Source organism: Protopterus annectens, chromosome 5.part0 (assembly GCF_019279795.1).
Source record: "Protopterus annectens isolate FY-2018-M chromosome 5.part0, PAN1.0, whole genome shotgun sequence".
Classification (NCBI taxonomy): Eukaryota; Metazoa; Chordata; order Ceratodontiformes; family Protopteridae; genus Protopterus; species Protopterus annectens.
This window is the reverse complement of record NC_056735.1, coordinates 1,173,225,293-1,173,247,062: the sequence shown is the minus strand read 5'-3', so window position 1 is coordinate 1,173,247,062 and position 21,770 is coordinate 1,173,225,293. Positions and strand designations below refer to the sequence as shown.

At 36.5% G+C, this 21,770-nt stretch overlaps 1 protein-coding gene across 1 annotated transcript in view; it reads left to right on the top strand.

Annotated features, from left to right (window-relative positions):
* Positions 1 to 21,770, top strand: part of ATR (ATR serine/threonine kinase) — a 1,835,177-nt gene that overhangs the window by 18,859 nt on the left and 1,794,548 nt on the right. Inside the window, exon 2 of the mRNA XM_044071973.1 lies at positions 17,103 to 17,194. Coding sequence (XP_043927908.1) covers positions 17,103 to 17,194 — 92 coding nt within the window. The remainder of the gene's footprint in view (positions 1 to 17,102; positions 17,195 to 21,770) is intronic.

The window sequence follows — 21,770 nt, the reverse complement described above, 5'->3', positions numbered from 1 at the left end:
TTGTTCATGGCTTTAGTGACATTCTCAAATAAGTCTACCAGGTTTAATAAGCATGATCTGCACTTAACAAAGCCAAACTGTGTTAGGCCCAGTGTTTGGAGTTTGCCTATGTCCTTGTTGTAAGGTCCATGATAATTCTTTCCTTGGCCTAGCAGATGAGGCTGGTTAGACTTGTGGGTCTGTAGATCTTTGGGTCAGTTGATGACCCCCCTTTGTGCAGAGGGATTACTGTTCATGTTCTTCATTCTGCAGGGACATAGCCAGTTCTCAAGCTGTGATTTAAAAAGAATGCCAATTGGATCAGCCAAGTCTTTTTTTCAATTTGTTTACAACCTGGGATATTATCTGGTTCCATTGAGGCTGTGTTTTTTAGCCTTAGTGAGTGCAGAGATGACCTGTTCTCTAGAGATATTGGGCAGAGGGCTGGTGTTGGGTATGCTTTGGGATATGGTAGGTGGTGATAGGGGGGTAATGTTTGCGCTGAATCTGTACTTTTGTTTATAAAGTAAGGTTTGCATAGGGGTTTACAACTGATGTGCCCATTGCTACACTAGAGATTTGGAGGTATAACTATTCCGTGGGAAGAACAGTTTGTGTTTTGTTGTACCACAAGAGTTCAGGTCCAAGGTAGCCTTTTATAAGTGATTTGTGGACAATGTGTTTTTGATCTGGAGGGGTAATTGAATGTGAGTTGACTACCTTTATAGACTATTTTTGGATAGTACCACTACCATTCTTAAATTTAAATCTACCTTTTCTGCCACTGAGATTTGCTTTTTGGATGTGAAATTAGTTAAGTCAAATGATATCAATGTGTGTGTGTGTATATGTATGTGTATATATATTAATAAAAGAACATCCAAGCGAATAAATGTACACATCAAAGTAGTATGTATGTCCTCCGTACATTGAGGTATTGCTAGAAGTCAGTTGTTAAGAGTAAGACTGAGTACTGGTGATGAGATGTGCGTTGAACAGATGGATGAATTTTAAAGAAAGAGGTTATGATAGAGAATTCTTGGAAGAGGTTAAGGTGGAAGTTCTGAGAGATGGGAGTGGTTCAGCAAGACCTTATTTTGGTGGACAGGATATGTATTCTAATGTTTCAGCACAGAGAAGAGAACAAAATAATTTAAGGTATACTACAACTTACAGTATGAGGACGAATAGATTAAAAACATCATATCAAAAATTTGGGGCATTTTTGAGAGTATGCCAGAGCTTAAAGCCATTATTGGCTCAAAACCCAGCTTTGCATACAGGAATTGTCCTAACCTTAGGAAAAGTGTATGTTATAAAGATTTTTTCTTATAACCCAACTAAAACTAATCCTAAAATGAGTAAGTTTGGGACTTTTCCATGTTACAATTGTGTGAGTTGTAAATATGTTATAACTTAATAGCTTTATACACCCAAAAACAAATAAAAAGTTTAGCTTCCACTGTTGTGCCACTTGTAATATCATAAATATTGTTTCCTTGGCTACGTGCACTGCTCGTCCTGCATTTTATGTAGGCAAAAGCACACGTAACTCAAAGATCATATAATTGAACACACCTCTGAAGTACAAAGATGAGTTGCAACCAACGCTTTAACTAAACATATTTTAGAAAAAGGGAGAAACCGTGAATTTCAATTCAGGGTGATAAAGATTATTTCAAAGAGTATAAGAGGTGGAGACCTGTGTAATAAATTAGCGGTCTCTGAATATAATTGGATTACATGACTGCTAGCTGAAATTAATACAAAAGTTAGCATAAAACTTGTATTGAAAAGGAAACAGGATATTTTACGCTAGTGGTTTATTAGTATTTTATATGCCGTTTAAATTAATTTTCCCCATGCATTTCCCTGCATGTAATTTTAAATGTTTTTTATATATGCTTATATATTTTTTTATTTCTGTTTATATGTGCTTGTTTGCACACATCTTGAATGGATTTATCTTTGCTTGTGATGTGTGCTAGCTCTTTAAGAATTTTCTTGGCTGTGTCATGTAATCTTGTTAATTAACTATATATTGGAAGTCGTTGTGCTATCTTGTTATCACACTGAAGAAGGGTAGCCATGCCTGAAAGCTTTGTGAACTTTGTGGAATATTTAAAAGTGTGTACTTCACTGAGCGTTTCCAGTGTCCGTATACATCTTCCTGTAAAACAAATTCAACAGACCTATTTTTGATCAGGTACAATAGAGTTTATGCAGTCACTTAAGTGTTTGTTTATACAGTGTATTTATGTACACTTCTGCGTAGTGATCATTGTCTGTGTTTGTGAGGGGTATGAAGTTTTTCAGACCATCACTTAGTATGCTGTAATTAGCTTTAAAGTTTTTTATAATTTTGTTCCTGTGAGGGTGTCAGTTCCAGTATTTACTTCAAAAGAGACTGATTTCTGTCTGACTTAACCAGGGTGAGCAGTGACCCCCCCCCCCATGTTGGTGAGTACTGTGTCCAGAGCATTAGAGCCCGTAATGGGGGTGCCAACTGTCTGTTCTGGACAAAGTCCAGGAATCTCTGGGCAAGCATGTTTTGCTTGTGTATGTCTCTCAGTCTATGGAAGGATGTGACGAGCTCTAACGATCTGGGAATTACTCTTTACCTTTGGTTAAAATTCTTTTCTGATTATTATAAACCTTGTTGATATTATGATTCCACCATGTGGGTTTGTTTCTGGGGTTTGCCCTGCAGTTATTCCTGCAGGGTACAGCTGCATCTCTGCAAATGTTCACATGCTGGTATAATGTGGTGGTGTACATTTCTGTGTATTCAGTGGAGTTAACTGGATTTTGTGTGGATTTGAAGCTTGCCAATGTAGCACTTGGGTGTAGGTAGTTTGTCTTAAATAAATAAATTTCTAAAGGTACCTAGGGTGGAAGGGATCTCTGGTCATTTGCCACACATTACTAGATTTTTGTAAATTGCCACTTTGAGAAGTAATTGCTCAATCAAGTGCATAAGGGACACAATATTTTTCAAAATGCAGTAGTTTCTTGTGTTCAAGTTTTACGATATTTAATGCCCTTGAATGCACATGATCTAAATGTATCTGGAAAATCCAAAGCTTGAAAGGAAAAGTGGAAGGCAACATCCTGTAGATGAAGCAGAGTAGGTTCTTGTGGCATCACTCTCTGCACACGCCGCATCACGCTTTTTCTTGGTCTTGCATCTCCAGCCTGCCAATGAAACACTATTAGGCTGGTCATATAGTGAGGTGTGTCCTTTGACGATGTGCCCACCACCTGAAATAATCGCATCTTCTCAGCCATCCTGTATGCCCAGCCTGGCAATTGTTGCAAGTCCTTGCCACCATCAGGACTTTAACAATCCACCAGCACTGTCACAATTTCTCCCCCACATGGATGGACGCACCCTTGATACGCTCATTATGCAAGCAGTTGTGAGGATTGTTTTCTGTTTAATGCCTTAACCCCTATCCACCAGGTTACCATGAGGACTGCTGTGCCTTCTCGTGCACATTGCTGTGCCTTCTCGTGCACATTGCTGTGCCTTCTCGTGCACATTGCTGTGCCTTCTCGTGCACATTTCCGTGCACCTGTCAGTGAATGTGACCATATTAATGGTTTGTGAGCCAGCCCCACATCTCAGAACTGTCCCAAGCCGCTCCTCTGGGTAGGTTGTGATGACAATTAGGAATGGCAACTGGAAGCAATTTCATTTCTGTGCTCAAGAGCAGACCTACCCCATTCCCATATGCCCACTCAATATGGTATTTGTTGTCTGATCAATATTCTCATTTTTCCTTACCCTCCACCAGGTACCCAACCTCTAATTGAACGAGTCCCTAGGGTTGTAGCTAGGGCTGTAGCTTGCTGTGCCAGCAAACCTAGCATAACTCATTTTGACTTTGTGGTGAAAGCCTGCAAACTGCAGGTAATGGCAGTCCTACATATGCAGTCCTGAACCTGAAAGCCTTGTGAGACTATGTAGACTAGTATCTGTACAGTATGAAGTTGAAGCTGCAGTATTTTTGACCGAATTCAACTCTGTATGGAGCATATCCATTTCTTGTTCATATTGTGTATAAAATAGTTGTGATGTGATTTTGATTTGCTTGAGGTTTAATTGGTTAATGTCATACAAATTAAAATGTGGTAAGTTTATCTTTTTTTTTTAATATGCAAAAATATGTTTGACTTGTAAATTAATTCCTTTTTTAAAGAACTTTTTAATTTACAGTTTAGATAACAACTGCTTAAAACGCATTTGCGATGTATATTCTGGTTGTCCTATTAGCCTTAACTGATTGTGCTCCAGCTTTCACTGGACCAATTTACTGCCAAGTGTAAAGCAATTGGAATGAAAATAAGCAACTCGAAACTGGATGTTATGGTTCTGTCCCAGAAAAGATTGGCTTGCTGTTTGCTAGTGAGGGGTGCAACTATCTCGCATGGAAAACCTAATGAATCTTGGAGTTTTGCTCATAAGTGAGGGTAGATGAAATTGGCAAAGTGACAGAAGGCTTGGTGAAGTTAGTTTCATACTGCTGACATTGTACTATGTTCTGGTGGTGATGCGAGAGCTGAATCACAGGACGAAAGTCTTTGCTTACTGGCTGTATCCCCATACTCGGCAGTGGTCATGAACTATGGGTAGTGACAGGATGTTCTGGATACAAGCTTTTGCAGAATAAATGGGCTTCACATTTTATGAGCTTGTCAGAATTCAGCCATTGTTTCTCCATGTTAAGAGGAGTCAATTCAGGTAGTTTGTGCACTTTGTGTGGGTGCCAAGTAGGTGCCCACCCCATTACAGGTTGGCCCACTAGGAAGAGGTCATAGGGCATATTGTGATATTGTCAAGAGGTATTGTTTTTGAGAGCTTGTCTTGGAATGCTTGATCTCCCAGGATAACCTGTAGGATGTTACTGGGAATAGGGATGTTTGGGCTGCCCTGCGAAGTGTGCTTACCCTTGTGACCTTTGTCAAGACAAGTGATTTTGAAAATGGATGGATGGCTTTCTTAGTAGTTGATTGTAAAGTGATGTAGATTTTGCAGATTTATTTCCTGACATTTATAATTGTGGCCAGTTGTTGCAGTTTTTGCTTTAACTATTGAATCAGTTACCGCTCCAAAATGTTTTCTTTTTTCAGTTTAGATTTTCGATTTACAGCTGCTGATTTGCAGGAGAGATTCTGAGGTCTTACAAACTAATTATTGAACTCAGTGGACTGCAGATTTTGTTTATGATTTCTAATCAAGGTGCAATAGTTGGGAAAATATGTATATTACTTTTTCCTCATTCAACTTTGAATTGAACTTGTTATAGTATTTTAACTTTAATTTTGTGGTGACTGAGTAAGACTAACAGCAGCCATCCTGTGTATTAATAGAGTTGGGCCTAATTATTTATCGAAACAGTAGTGCTGTATTTTATTTAATTTATTTATTTGTTCTAATGGAAGATCCTAGAGTAAATTGCATGTGGGACATTTTTTTAAGTTTTTCTATGTACTTGGGAGTGTCATTAATGCTACTGTAGTTTCCCTAAACTGACCATATTGATGCTACTTGATGAAAACTGCAGTAAAAGTTCCCTTACTCCACAAGCAAAGCAAACAAAGGGCTATACAACCCCATAACACTTTACCCACCCGAACCTCCAGTGCATACATGTTTACATTTAGTAAAATTAAAAAGGGAAAAAATAAAACACTGACACATTTCCCCCATCATGTCATTGTAAGAATAACTTCATTGCATGCACAACAGAATACACTTGTACTCCCCCCCGCACAAAAACTTCCTTAATAAATATACGCGCTAAAAATAAAATTTATTTTTCAAAAGAAAAATAAAAAGTAAAGTATTAGTAACTATTTAGAAAACCATGTTAGTAGCATATACCTACCCAGTTCTAACTAAACTAAGATTAAATTAAAAATGTGACCAAACTATAAAACTAACAGATCTTAACTTTTGTATATATCCCATTGTGTGAGATGGGCAGATTGCCTGTAAATGTTGGTGATTTTTACTTTTTCTAACAGTTAAGATTACATACAGCCTAATATAATACATTAGAAAAGTATTGTATTTTTTGCAGGCAGGCAAAACTCTTTATACTCCATACCCTCTAACTTGTACATAGAAACTCGCATTGCACAATAGTGGTAGTTGTATACTAAGCATGTTGGGATGGATTATTTTGGGTTAAAAGTCTCCCAAGTGTCAGATATATGTAGAGTATATCGGCTATAATACAGAATATGTAGTCTTAAAGTTCTTGAAAAAATTATATGGCTCTTACTTGCTGCTTGCTGGAGCTTACTTGCTGTGGGATGGATTTGCAGTGTTCTTAAGACACTCAGTCTTGCTGGCTGGATTCTGCTAAAATTCAAAGTCTGGTTATATTTGCATTCACAGTCTGTTGCATACAAAAACTTGCAGAATATGCACTGATGAGAGAATATACTTTGCAGCATCAACTTTAGAGAGCAGTAACAAATAACTTTTTATAATAAACCAAACGGAACCACGTTGCAGCTTAAAAGTACTGTTCCAACTTTACTTCTCATATAGTACAGATGATGTGAGAGATATAACATTTACCTTAGGACACATGAGTCCCTACCATACCTCTAACATAACTGGATTTATACAGCTCTTTATATACACTTTTTAGTCATGCATAAACATATTTTTGAGGAAACACATTGTTCTGTATTCTATTTTGGAGAATTGCTTATCCTGTAGAAACAATACTAAGCTTCCTTGTTTAACAATGTCTTGTAAGAGACCAGCTTTTCTGACAGTGTGAATATCCTGTAACAGTGTCCTGATGTCCAAGTAGAAAAACATATTTTTGAGGAAACACATTGTTCTGTATTCTATTTGGATCTGTGTATAAAAACATATGTTCTTATGCCAATGCTGATAAGCATATCCTGTTTTCCATACAGAAAAACATATTTTTGAGAAAACACATTGTCAGAGATCATAAACATATCCTGTTGTTTTAGGAAACATATTGTGTCCATCCTGTTATTTTAGGAAACATATTGTGTCCATTTTTTATATGCAGAAAAACATGTCAATGTTCTTTAAAAGCAGATTTTGCATTTTTGCTCTTGCATACATCCTGTTTTTAAGTCTGTAAGGGAAAAATGTCCATTCAGCAGATTCCTTTTCCAAGCCATGGTCATTTAGTATGACTGCTGATCACATATTACTAAACTCTGTTTCTGCATTTAAGCAAGCCTTTTCTTTCAGCATATTTACAACATAATTAATTTCAGCATTATATTAATAAAATCTAACAGTTCTCCTGAAACAAATTGTTTTATGTAGGAAGCCGATGCCTGCTTTAAATGGATTCAGACTTTTTAAGTGCACTTCATTATGAGGAACAGTCCTCATTTTGCATTTAAAAGTCCATGTTTCACACTGAAAGGATCTGCTAACATGTTTAGTGCTTACAATTATTTTTACCTGGCATTCCTGGTAGATTATGGTGAATCATGTCAGTTCATCAAAAGAACCTTTTAATAAGTATTCCTAGTTGAAGTTGTTGGTAATTTGTTAGTAAGTGTTCCACATTTACCCACTTATTCCACATAATGAGATAGAATGTTCCACATTCTGAAGATAGAAGGTTGAGAGAGATAGTATGTGGAAAGGTGTATGATAAAACACTTTTATTGAACTTTGCATGTTGTTGGAACAAATTTTAAATACTTAGGAGTAATGAGTTAATTTGTAATCCTTAAATACCATTAGTAGCTATATTGTTAACAGCAAATAAAGATAACCCGTAATGCTAATGAATTATTAATTACAGCGAATGGGAGAATGTTGCACAGAGTTTAAAAAAACAAGCTTATATTCAGTATTTATATAATGGGGCATGCCCAAGGCAATAAAATGGAAAGCAACATACATCATTTTAATTATTAGACTCAATTTTAAGCCTATGTTAAAATTAATAATCTGAATAGATTTGGTAACTATATGAAGCAATTTAACATTAATAAAATCTAAAAATCCAAATATTAGATGTTTACAACTCAGTATTGCTGTTCACTAATAACCATTTTTCATTCCTTTAAATATTCTATGTATTGCTGATTTAATATTTCATATAAGTTAATCCATGTGCTAAAAGCAAATTTTAGATTCATTATCTAAATAAAGTAATGTCTTTTGGCTTTTCCTGGTTAGAGGTCGCCACAGCGGAACTCCGGTCCGCTAATGATTGGCAGTGGATTTTTACTGTGCAGAGTTGCCAGCCCGACATCCCAACCTTCAAAGAAGGCACACCCATTCACGCACGCACATACCTGCATGTCTTTTTAACTTCACTCGACCACGGGGAGGACATGCAGTAATAAAAACTGTAAGGTTTTAAAAATTACAGCGGTAAATGTATTAAAATAGACTAATTTATAAAGATGCAAAGTAGAAGAGAGTTAAGTACATAGTTTGTGTTACATTTGTCTTTCAAAAAACAAGTACACCAGTAAACTTCCTATATAATAGCAGACCACTCAAAATAAAATGAGAAGGGAAGGAAGAGGGGGAATAGAGCTTGAGAAGGAATATGTGAAAAGAAGGAAGGGGAAAGGGTGAAGAAATAAAAAAAAAAATCAAAGGAGGGAATGAAGAAGGGATAAATTGCATAACAGAGAAATAAAGTATAAGAAAGATGACAAGAAAAAGACAGGTAATGAGAAGATGGGGAAATGGAATGAAATGTACAAAAAGTGGTGAATGCAAAAGGAAGTAATCTTAAAATGAAGATGCGTAGTATCTACTGAAGAAGCTAAAAGTATTAGGTCAACCCAATTAAAACTACCTCCCAGTTTCCTTGTGAACCTAACTGTAACTGGAGTTTTGTTAGATTCTGTGGGTCAATGTATATTAAAATTGAAATTCAATAATTTGTGCTGGTGGGGGGGGGAATAGGTTTTATTAGCTTATCTGTGACCAACAGAAATAAAATAAAAAAATATTTAAAATGTCTGACTCCGAAAATAATTACCTGGATGCTTACTACAAGGATTATTTTAAAAAATAAATTTTCTTGGAGCTACAGAATATTAATATTTTGGTGGAATTTAAATAACTGTATAACATGGAATTGTGTTATCATTGAATGTTTATGGCTTGAACAAGAGTAAATATTATGTTGACTAAAATATACAGTAGATATAACAAGTGTACATGCTAAAATGCCAGGTTTTTGTGACATAAGAGACCACAATAAATAATTTCAAAACTTTTCCCACCTTTTAATATGACCTATAACCTGTACAATTCAATTGAAAAATCTGTTGGGGGAAAAATATAAAAAAGTAGAATAAGCTGGTTGCATACGTGTGCACATCCTTAAACTAATACTTTTGTTGAAGCACCTTTTGAGTTAATTACAACATTCAGTCTTCTTGGGTACACACCAGCCATCAATTAAATAGACTCTGATTAACCCCAAATAAAGTTCAGATGTCCCAGTAGGATTTTTCTGACATTTACTCAGTTGCCTGCTACAGCAAAAGCCATGGTTCGCAGAAAGCTTACAAAGCATCAAGGGGATCTCATTGTTAAAAGGTGTTAGTCAGGAGAAGAGTACAAAAAAATTTCCACAGCATTGGATATACCATGGAACACAGTGAAGACCGTTATCAAAAAGTGTAGAAAATATGGGACAATAGTGACATTGCAAATAACTGGACATCCCTCCAAAACTGATGAAACAACAAGACGAAAACTGGCCAGGGAGGCTGCCAAGAGACCTACAGCAACACTGAAGGAGCTGCAGGACTTTCTGGCAAGTACTGGTTGTGTACTACATGTGACAATCTCTCATATTCTTCATATGTCTGGACTATGGGATAGGGTTGCAAGACGGAAGCCTTTTCTTACACGCAAAAACATCCAAGCGCGGCTAAAATTTGCAAAACAATGCATAGTCTTCCAAAAGCATGTGGGAAAATGTGTTATGGTTTGAGACCAAGGTTGAACTTTTTGGCCACGATTCCAAAAGGTACGTTTGGCACAAAACAACACTTTGTATCACCAAAAGAACATCCCCACTGTAAAGCATGGTGGTGACAGTATCATGCTTTGGGGTTGTTTTTCTTCAGCTGGAACTGGAGCTTTAGTCAAGGTGGAGGGGAATTACGAATCCAAATACCAGTCAGTTTTGGCCTAAAACCTTCAGGCATCTGCTAGAAAGCTGAAAATGAAGAGGAATTTCATCTTTCAACACGACAATGACCCCCAAACATACCTCCAGATCAACAAAAGAATGGCGTCACCAGAAGAAAATTTAAGGTTTTGGAATGGCCTAGCCAGAGACCAGACCTAAATCCAATAAAAAATCTTTGGGGTGACCCTAAGAGGGCTGTGCACAAAAGATGCCCTCTCAGACTGACCGATTTGGAGCTCTCTTGCAATGAAGAGTGGGCAAATATTGCCAAGTCATGCTGACAGACTCCTACCCAAGAAGAGCGAATGCTTTAATTAAAATCAAAAGGTGCATCAACATAGTATTAGTTTAAGGGTGTGCACACTTATGCAACTAGCTTATTAGAAGTTTGTATTTTTTATATTTTTCCCCTAACAGATTTTTGGTTTTCAGTTTAATTGTACAGGTTATAGGTCACATTAAAGGTGGGAAAAGTTTTGAAATGATTTATTGTGGTCTCATTTTTCTATATCACAAAAACCTGGCATTTTAACAGGGGTGAGTTAACTTTTTTATATCCACTGTATCACTGTAAGTAAACCACAGATTACCTTTCTAAAAGAAACTTGCATTACATCGCAAGAGAATGGAAATGAAAACCCATCAAGATATGAAGTATATAGCTTAGTCTTTTAAGAATAAAAGAAAAGAGTATTAATGTGGAAAAAGAATATGATTATGCCTAAGGTTATTTATAAAAAAAGAGGAGCAAGGTGGGATATTTACAATAGTGCAGAAATTCTATTGTTTTATTCAAGCATTACTATCAGTTATGGGACCAAAATAGCAGCTTGAAAACATTTTTTAATAACATGAAAGGTAGCCTAATTACAGAAGGAGACTTTAATTGTATCTCTGGTAAAACAGAAGCACAAACCAAGAACTTAAAATTTGTTAGGAAAAAAAAATTAAAGTCTAAATTTTAAAAAGGAGATAAAAATTCTGCTAGACCAAATAAAATCCTTCTAATGGAGATTATCAATCCACATTCTGTATCATAAAAACCTGTTTTAGCATTAGAGAAATTAAAAAAAAATCTCATTCATTAACTCTGTGTGATGTAGGAGAAATCAAACTACCTGATGTCAAAACAGGTTTACTATCAAAATTATGAAAGCCGAACCACAAAGGTTCACATCCCCAAACCGGAACAATGGAAACCATCAAGCCAACTGCTCGAGTGTCGATTCGTTCAGGAGGCAAGAATCAGCATTCAACAGATACGGGACCGCTCCCCATCTAAAAAAAACGCTGTTGTCCAGGTTTATACTGCTTAGCAGGAGGGCAAGCACCCCCCACACCCCTGCTGATTATATGTTCTAACTCTGAGATCGCAGTATAGTGAGGAAAAGGGTAATTTTCCTGATCAACACTAGTATGATCCATTTTTTAAAAAAAAAAGCGACTTTCATAACCGCAAACTCAAGCTACATGTCGATGTTTCAGAGTCGACAGGATTTTCTTTCGCAGTGTTGCCTACTTGCACCTTTACCTTTGACCTTATGAATGACGGTGAGGTGATTTCATGATTTTGATAGTAAACCGTCAAAACATATGCCAAGACAGACTTTTAGTCATAGTTATATTTTTAACCAAATAAGAGAAATTAGAATTATAAAAGACAATAAGATAAAGACAGAAATGGAGGAGATTCTACAAAAATCTAGGAATTTACTACAACTCTAATGTCCCAGTAAATTATAAGATAGAAGATTGTTCTTGAAGTAAGAAAAAAAACAAAAAAAAATGACTGATGCAATAAGCTGTAAATAAGTTTCTAATAAAAATTTAGAGAACTTAAAAAAAAAATAACAAAGTCCCTGGTACAGATGGGATCATTCCTGAATTAATTAAATTTAATTGTCTTTTTTCATAAGGTCTTAATATATGTTCTGATAAGCACAAAGGCACTCCCCCTGTGGAAATACTGTACACCAAATTCAGTATTACATGTAGAATGTAATTTAATGTCCATTCTCATGTATAAATTAATTTTACTTCATTTGATTATTGACCAGTGTTTATATGCAAAAGGCCAACACAAGATAACCTATAAAAAGGCTCATGATGGTAGTAGATAAATATTTTTTTTTTCTTTGTAGTTATTTACTCTTATTAGTCTTAATGATTTTGACAAGACTTTTCAATTAGATGGAGTTAGTTATTTGAAGTATTGGAGTTACTTGATTTGCTCATTTAATTTAGTTTTCTAATAAAAATCTATACAATGAAAGCAACCCTAATTTTACATATGCTTTATTAGAACCATTGGAATTAAAGAAATGTACAAAACGGGGATCTCCAATTTTATTTGTTATGATGATGGAAGTCTTTGTAATAAATATGAGATCCAGCTTAGATTCATGGTGTAAAATCTGTAGAAAAGTATGAATAAAAAATAATGTTGACTGTTACAAAAGTAAACATGTCAATTAAAAAAATAAAATAGTAAGATTTTGAGGATGTTTCAGGTCTTAATACTTCTAACAATATTTAAGTATATTAGCTTAACGAAAATACTTCAATACTACTAAAAATTTAAGTTTGAAAAGAAACCCAAGAAGCAGCTAAACAAAAGTAAATAAATTATAGATAGAAATTTTGAAAACTCTTAAGAGGAAATAACTAAGTTGAGGTCTGAAGTTTGCAACAAGCAGATATATACTTTTTTGAAGAGAAACCTCAGCTCATAAAAATTGTTTTTACTTCCCAAAGTCTTATCATTCAAACTATCGCACTTAAACTAAACAAAATGAAATAAAAAAAATAGAATTTTTCTGACATTTTATGGTTTCCAAATACACCAAGCATTGTTTGTAAATGCCACATAAGATTGTGGGGCAAAGGGAAAATCAAGCTATCCGAAGAACATATGCCAAAACGGTCTTTATTAAATTCATAGTTCATTTGCTGGATAACAAATATAAAATAAAATGGAAAGGCTTGCCTGTGGCACTTTTCAATAAAGTATGATGCAAATAACATCTTTTTCTTTGGAAAATTTGGATAATACATGGGTGGTCTTGCACATTTACTTCCAATATAATATGCACTCCCCCACTTGCTCAAGATGTCTCAATATGGAGTATTTTTGTGTAATCCAGTGGTTCCCTACCTAGTGCTCCATGACATTTGCCAGGTGTACCAGCATTTTTCTCCTACTCCTCTGGAGATCAGCCATTAGGATTGGGGCCAGCACAGAGCCTAAGAACATCCTGGGGTTTTCTTTTTGATCTACCCCATTGCCCCTTCACTTGTGGTCCCTGTGTTTGAGGGTGGGCATGCAATGGAGAAGTGCGACATTTCACCCCACCTGTGCAGCAGCTCTGCCAGTTCCCCACCCTGTCTCTCCTTCGGAAATGCCCCTCTATAGTAATGTCCTCAGCCTCCACTAGGGATCATTGCCAGAAATGATCATTGGCAAATAGCATGAGTGATTTTGGTGGCAAGGTCAGTGATGCCAGTGTGTGTAAAATGTAATATAAATGTTTGCATAATGTTGGCCCTTTGTTGATTATGGAAAGAACAAGATACAAGAATGAGTCTATTTATTTTTTTTTTTTTTCATTTTATTTGAGGAATAACAATGTATTGAAAATGCTGTACTATGGTGCTTATGATTTACAGACTGAAAAAGGTGCTAAAGAATTTTATGGAAAAATGTTAAAGGAGGTGTCAATAGATCCCCTAACCCCCATCTGCTTCTCAGTAGGAAACAGAAGAAAAATGCAAAGTCCAGCACAGGTACATACCAAGCTGGACTGAAGATTTAAAATATGTAGAGTGATGTTTGTAAAAGTTGGTCTCAAGATGTAAGAGATAACATCTGACTAGTAATGACTTCTTCTGTTCCTGGGTAATATATCATATTTAAAAAGATATGCTTTAGCAATGCCAGGAAAATGAATTTACAGTGCCCCCTTAGTAGCTGGTGATTTTACACAGGCAAGACCTCATTCATGTTTTGTGCAAGTCTAACATTGGCGGGGTGTGCAGGATGCACTGTTGTAAAAGTGCATCTGTGCAGTATACAGCACTTTCTGCAGGTCCTTGAAAATAATATTTTCATAGGAGCAGATTCAGTTTATAAACAGGCACAGGGGGTAGCTATGGGCACCCCCTGTGCCAATACATATGCTAACCTTGTTCTATCGCAATGGGAGCAGATACATGTGCTGGGCAATGAAATATGGAAGGTATACATTAAGATGTATGTACGTTTTGTGGATGACGTCTTCATCTTGTGGGATGGTGATGTGGATTCTTTACATCAGTTTGTAGAATTTTTGCACTCTACAATGACCTTTTTCAAGTTTAAGGTGGAATCCTCTTTCAATTCCATAGATTTTTTAGATGTCCATGTAGAACAGAATGATGAAGGTTTTGCATCTAGGCTTTTTAGAAAAGATTGTTGGAGAAACACGTTATTAGCCTATGATGGCATGCACCCACGATATACATACACCAATATAATACAAGGGCAAGCTAGCAGGATTTCAAGAGTATGCCTGGATGAAGAAGTTTATGAGTTAGAACTGTCCAAGTTAAAGGGGTGTTTACTACAGAGGGGTTATAAAAATAGGGTAGTGGATAGGGTTATAGATCATAGTAAAAGCTTCCGTAATACCAAATATAAACCCTGGATAAGACGTGAAACAACAAGTGTTGCCATCCCTACAAGTAGCCCGACGATGCAATATGGACCTGAATTAATGCTCACTTACAGTGGGAATGTGGGAGATGTTTGTAATATTGTTCGCAAAAATTGGAACATTTTAATGGGTGATGAACGTGTAAGTAGAATAGTAGGTACCTATCCTAGATTTAGGTATAAGAGGAATAAAAATCTTAAGGACCTACTTTGTAGAGAAAAAAATGAATGAAAATAAAATAGTTACATCAATAGGAACAGCTCCATGTGGAGGTTGCAAAGCTTGTCCACATATAAAGAGACTATCTGATTTTGAACATCCAGTTACACATAGGAAGTTTATATTTCAAGGTAGAGCTACATGTCGTACCACAGATATTGTTTACCTGGCAGAGTGTGTCCAATGCCCCAGTTTTTTTATGTGGGTAAGACCAATCAAATGTTTAAGGCAAGGATTTTGCAACACTTGTCCTGTATAAGGAACAATGATATAAATAATGCTTTAAGTAGACATGTGATGGATTATCCCACCCATAGTTTTACCTTTAGGGCCATTGTGAATGTTAAGGTGAACAATAGAGGAGGTAACCTGAAGCATTTAACAGAGTTAGCTGAATCTAGGTGGATAATTGAGTTGCTGGCCAGTAGGAAGCCAGGGCTTAATGATGTGATTCCTGTGAAACCCACCCTTCAAAACAGGCGGGTTTTTCACTGACTGCTATTGGCTATTCATTATTTTAAATAGTGTTTGTTTTATGAGAAAAGTATCTGATGAAGGGAATATCCCGAAAGCGCTCATCTTGTGTTTTATCTTTTGTTTTATGCAATAAAAGCATTACAGTCTAGCAGTGTCCTACAACGTTTTTATTTCATTTCGTTGGCTGGTTCGTGTGGTAGGACTTTGGTGTAGTATATGATTTTTTACCTCTATGGTAGGTATGATGGCAGCTGAAGTAAGATGTGTAAAAGTTTTAAATTGTGTATCTTTAGGAATGCGGTTGTCAGCAGTAGCACTGAATCCTCCTCCCAGTTATGGTGTCCTGCAGTATTTATTTTCTGGGTGCGGTACTATGGTACCAGTCCATAAACATGGTAGGTTATTAGAAGGCTCAGGTGAGGTGTCTTGTAACATCTGAGCAGGTGATTAAATCTGTACTGTTTTACATGGAGTGCAGTAACAACACGTTCTGTGTGCACCAGTACCATACTGACACAGTGATACAGTAAGGAGTTGGGTAGCATGGCCATGATTAATATGCCATGAATACGATGTAACACTGGTTAAAAAATTGCGAGAAGCCATGTATTCTGGATATTTTATTATGCATTTTGAAAACTGTTTAAAATAATGGCATTTTAAAGTAGAAGAATATAATGTCAGTTGTGACTTTGTAAGGTATTTGTCTCTGTTTTTTTATGATAGTTTAACATAAGTGTAATAAAATGGTTATGAAGAAACGTAGAAAGTTCTACTTGCTGTTACAGCTCCAAAAGCTGTCTAAAATGAATTATGCAGATGCTGGTTTGTATAGTTACCATATTCCTTAAATTTAAGTGAGCTAACCACCTGAAGGTGCTCTGCTCCCTTGACATTGGCCCTCCTTGAGGAATGTGATCTCCACTGGGGATTCTGTCACTAGAATGTGTGCCCCAGCTGTTCACCACACATTTTTCCCCTTTGAGAGAGATGATCTGGCATTACTTTGTTTTTCCTGTCACATCCCTTGCCATCTCCTCCAGTGCACAAGCGGATGATTGAACCCAAGTAGTCTCTATACACCAGTGGAGCTGGCATTTCTGAAGTTTTACATTTACATACATGTTTAACTAGGTAAGGTAGAACAAGGACAAGTGCCTGTTTTCTGAAATGACCCATCAGCACTAGACTGGTCTGTCAACTACTTGCACAGTTATGTAGACTGAAAGTGGAGGGAATCGATCCTATGACTATTTGGTGAAGCTCATTAGCAGATTTATAGTATTTTTTGTTTTCGGTCCTCTACCTGCTGACATTCAAGCTCTCTGTTGATATATGAACCCATTTGTTTCCTGGCAGTGAGCATCATCCCTAGATCCACCGGTTTGAGAGCCAGTATTGGGAGCTGCCAACCAGATAGCCAAGATTATTGTCTTGTGTACTACCAAACTCTACTGTTTTCTTTTAAATTTATTCCGTTAGTCATGATTGATAAAGGACAGTGCAGTCAGGAAAAGCTAGCATATTTAAATGTTTTATTTGCCCACAGTGCCAGTTTGGAAAAGTACAATACGATGGTACAGAAGCCACGACAGATTTTGTGCCAGTTCATTGACAGAATACTGACAGACATAGATGTCGGTAAGTCGAATTTTTTTTTTTCTGTAGTTTTGATACCTCATCCTTAGTGTATAACATTTTTACTTCATTTTGATGTTTGAACTTGTATGACATTTGTAAAACTATATATTTTGTAGTATGTGTTTGACAAAGAATTTATAAGTTTCTGTTTTTCTGAATTTCTGTGTACGTTTTGTTTTGTGGCCGACTCTTTTTGATCACCAGGCTTCTACCATATTGATTTTCTTCCCCTTGGTTCACATTTTAATGTCTAGAATGTCCCTACCCCTTTAGAAACTGCGTGTATTGTCTAGGTTCCAGGTGTTAAGCTTATTTCTTTTGTTTGGAACTTTTACAGCAGAATCAACCTTTTTGCACATTGTACACCTACTTTCGGTATACTCTGATCTTGAGTCTTTTAAGTGTTGCTTAAGCAGATTGAATGTTTGTCAAAAAATAATAAATCCTGTACATTTTGAAAATGCTAATTGTTTGTGAAGCTTGACCTGTGCCATCAGAAGATGGTGTCCAACTGTAGAATCCCATCTGTATTTGAAAACGGTGAACACTATGAAGGCTGGGGAAATGAAATTATGATTTGGGCTGTGATTACTGAGCTAGAAAATGAAAGTATGGACTTGTGCCGTCACTTTCTGGGATAGTGGATTTGATCAGGGATTATGGTGCATCCATTGTTTTGTGAAACAGGAGAAAGACTTTCTTTATGCATGCATGCATACTTGAAGTATGTTTTATATACTTTGTGTTTGTTTATCTGTTAGTGTGGGGCTATCACCTCCCCTTAACCCCCTTTCAGAAGTCTAGTAGAGTTTGAGGTTGAGTGTGCCAGACCCTCCTTTACTAACTGAACAAATGAAGTTCATTATGTAGTTTCTAAGTAACAAAGCACCAGTAGACTTCACCACAGAAAGCAACTACTGTAAGATGATTGTGCTGATGTTTTTGCAAGTGTGGTTCTATACAACTCAGGACTCCTCAGGATATACCTGGTTTACCACAGAAGGAAAATTCAGTTCCGCACTCCATGAGTGTACCGTAAACAGATCCAGTATTCACATGACAGTTGCAAAGGCTCTTGAAGTGCTGCACAGCAAAAATTGCCAGCAAAGACAACAATAAAGTAAATATAAAAAGAACTGTTCATTACAATCTTGGCTCTTTAGTCTGTAAATACTACTTGGACTTCGTCAGAGATCAAACTCACCGCCTATACTGGATTAGTTGTTCAAAACATCCAATCAAGTAATCCATTCAATTAACAAATAAAATATACTATTCACAAATTAAAACCTATACATCCTTACCATCAATATATTTATATTTGTAATATATAGTACTTAATACCAACCTTTAATAATCGTCTAACGAGAAATACAAAATTAATAAAAAAAATAAATTTTAACAGTCCTAGCTCATAGGCATTTCTCCCTTTAATCTAGTTGGTGTGCCTTTGTTTTAACACACTAACAGTGATGTCCTATCATTTTAAGCCAGACTTGTTTGTAGTATTTAAACATAGCTGCCACATTAGTTCTTTTTGCTCTAATATTAATTCAATGTTCCCACCTCTATTGGACCTATTCACTTTGTTAATAATAAAAAATGAATTTTTTTTTAAAACCAGAGCAAGAACATGAATGTTTGTATACGGCATTCTTTAAATAAAACCAAAAAACCGCACACGTACCTGCACAACCAGGGTATAAAACTTAAGAACCACTTCAATAAATGGCTTCATGAAATAGTAAACAACTTTATAAAATGGTTAGTGCTTTCACGGGTGCCCCTACCCGCTTCTTCAGACCAAACTCTACATATCTGCAAGAACAGCTACTTGTAACTTTTTTAAAATACAAAATCACCAATGAAACTGTTGCAAAACTCAGCGTTCATCTCCTTGGTTATTACAGTGTAACCTATCGGCAGCACAGAGACTCCTTAAAGGTACAATAACTTTTAAGGAAAGAACTGGACTACTCTACATCTCGTACTGAAAATAAATGTAGCATGTAATGAGAATAATGCTATGTGCTATACAGTATGATGTCATAAAAACTCCACAATTGTATATAGAAAATCCATAAATTATCTTGTACACAATATAACAGCTTGATTAAGCTACATAAAACAATCCCTAAGAAGCGGTCTAAACAGATATACATATTAAAAATAAAACTAACTACACTATAACTAAATATACATATGAAATACTTCATAATTCATTGGTTATGTCCTTGCACTAACCCCGACTAGTGACCTCTCTCTTACTTGGGTGCCTTAACTACTAACTGTTTCTACCACACCATTTCAGGAAGGGTCAATTGTATAACTGCTACTCATTGTGTCTTGGATCTGAATGTAATGTGATTTATTTATTTATATATATATAAACTTTGAAAATAATATTTTGTAAAGTGTTTTATAATAAGTTAGTACTATATGTGCTAAATGCTGGCATTGCTTAGGACTGTAATCTGCTTGAAACTAGCATTTACAAAATGTTCAATGTGTATTATTATCTTGGAGCTTTTCTCCCCAGGCCTCTGCTGAAAATGGACATATATTCAGTCGGACTATCCCGGTCAACAAATGTAAAATAAATAAATAAATACAAACATATGCATAAGACCTCAGGTCTCTGCATCAACAGCTACTTCTAACTTTTTCAAGATACAAAATTATCAATAGAACTGTTGCAGATCACAGTGTTCATCTCATTAATACAATGTAACCTGTCGGCAGCACAGAGATTCCTTAAAGGAACGGTGTCCTTAAGGAACAAGCTGCATTGCTCTACATCTTGTAATAAAAGTAATGCTAAATGCACCATACGAAACCATAAAACTGAAAACAATACAGCTTTATAACATAAAACCGTCCACAGTTATGTTTAAAAATGTAAAAAAATGGTAGACACCATTGTATGCACAATAAAACTGTGCTCATCTACCCAGAGCAGTCTCTAAAAGATTATCTGTACAGATCTAGCAAAAATAAATGTACTATAATAAATATAACTAACACACTATATAATAAGACCGTGTAAACAACTCTGTAAATATGCAGATATGTCCACAAAACATAATGTCTCGCACTAAATGTGACAAACAAGTAAATCTAGACACCCTGCATATACACCAAAAGATGAGCACAAATGATAATATGATATAAAAGTAATAATATAAATTATAATATACAAGTATATATAAAGCACATTGTAAAACTACCTGCGTAATCTTTTTCTTTTCAGTGCCGGCTTAATGGGTATGGATCTGTTTAACCCTTAAGAACCATCTGTATCAAACTTAATAATCCGCCTCATCTCACTATGTGCTGTTCTGTTCCTAATATCCCCCATTCTTTGGATAATGGATAACTTCCAACCCCATAAACTTAAAAAATATGTTCACCCGTGGTGGTTATAACCTGTTTTGCCAATCAATTCAATTTTAATACAAGTTCTGATGTTGTATAGAGGTTCCCTTATTCTATCCCTAAGGCGCCTATTTGTTTTCTCTACATAAAATGAACTACATACAACACATTGGGCTAAATAAACAATGTGCATAGTGTTGCAAGTGGCCTCCGTATTAAATATGAACATTTTGCCAGTAACTGGATATATACTGATGTTCATCGTGTTACCCTGCTGCAGTCATCACACTTGGGTTATCCTGCCGTCAGGCGGTCCCGCAGTCGGCCCGAATTCCAAAGTCTTGGTCCGGCGTCGGTTGCTGTCGCTTCTTCCCTGACGTCAGTGCGCCAGGGGTATATCAGAGGCATCCAACGCCATTTTCTTCAGTCTTTCTTGCCGCGCGGTGCCTGAAGCAGAAGCAGTTCACAAGTGCCAGTCGGCTGACACCTGAGATTTTCGAATCGAGTTTCAGTCCGAAGTCTTCAAAGCTAAGTACCCCGTTGGGGAACCTTTTCTTGCCTCAGTCCGATGTCAGAAAAAGTTAACAATTGCATTTCTTGTGGGAAGCAAATACCTCATAAGGACTTTCATTCTTTTTGTATACCTTGCCTAGGCCCAGACCACAACATCACTGGTTGTCGTTTTTGTGCTAGGTTCAATAAGCGAACTATTAAGCGACGCTTTGATTTCGCACGACACTACTTCGGTAGGAAATTTAATTACACTATGCTATCGGAGCAACCGACAACCGGCGTGCATAAAAAACGAAAAGATAAAGAAAGGCAGCCTAGATCCAAGCCAGACTCCGAGCCCTTGGCTGGGCCGGTCGCCGGTTCTCCGGTTTTCAGTGAGGCGCCTACGCAGCCCCTGGCTACTGCTGAATTGGATCCTTGGACCGCTTCGGATTCTCCAGCAGAGAGTTCTAGGCCGACTCAGCCATTGTCTTTATGCCTTACCGACGACATTGCAGTAGAAGAAGCCAGTGGTGTAGAAACACCTTCGGTTTCTGAAGGTGTCTTCAGACCGACTACTCTCACCATAAAATCTTACGCTAAGCTTAAGACTCCTCTAAAACCAAAAAAGACTACTCTTCAGTCTCCAGGTCAAGGCCCTATGCCTAAGAAACAGATGCTTAAAATGGCTGAAAATTTAATTTCTTTG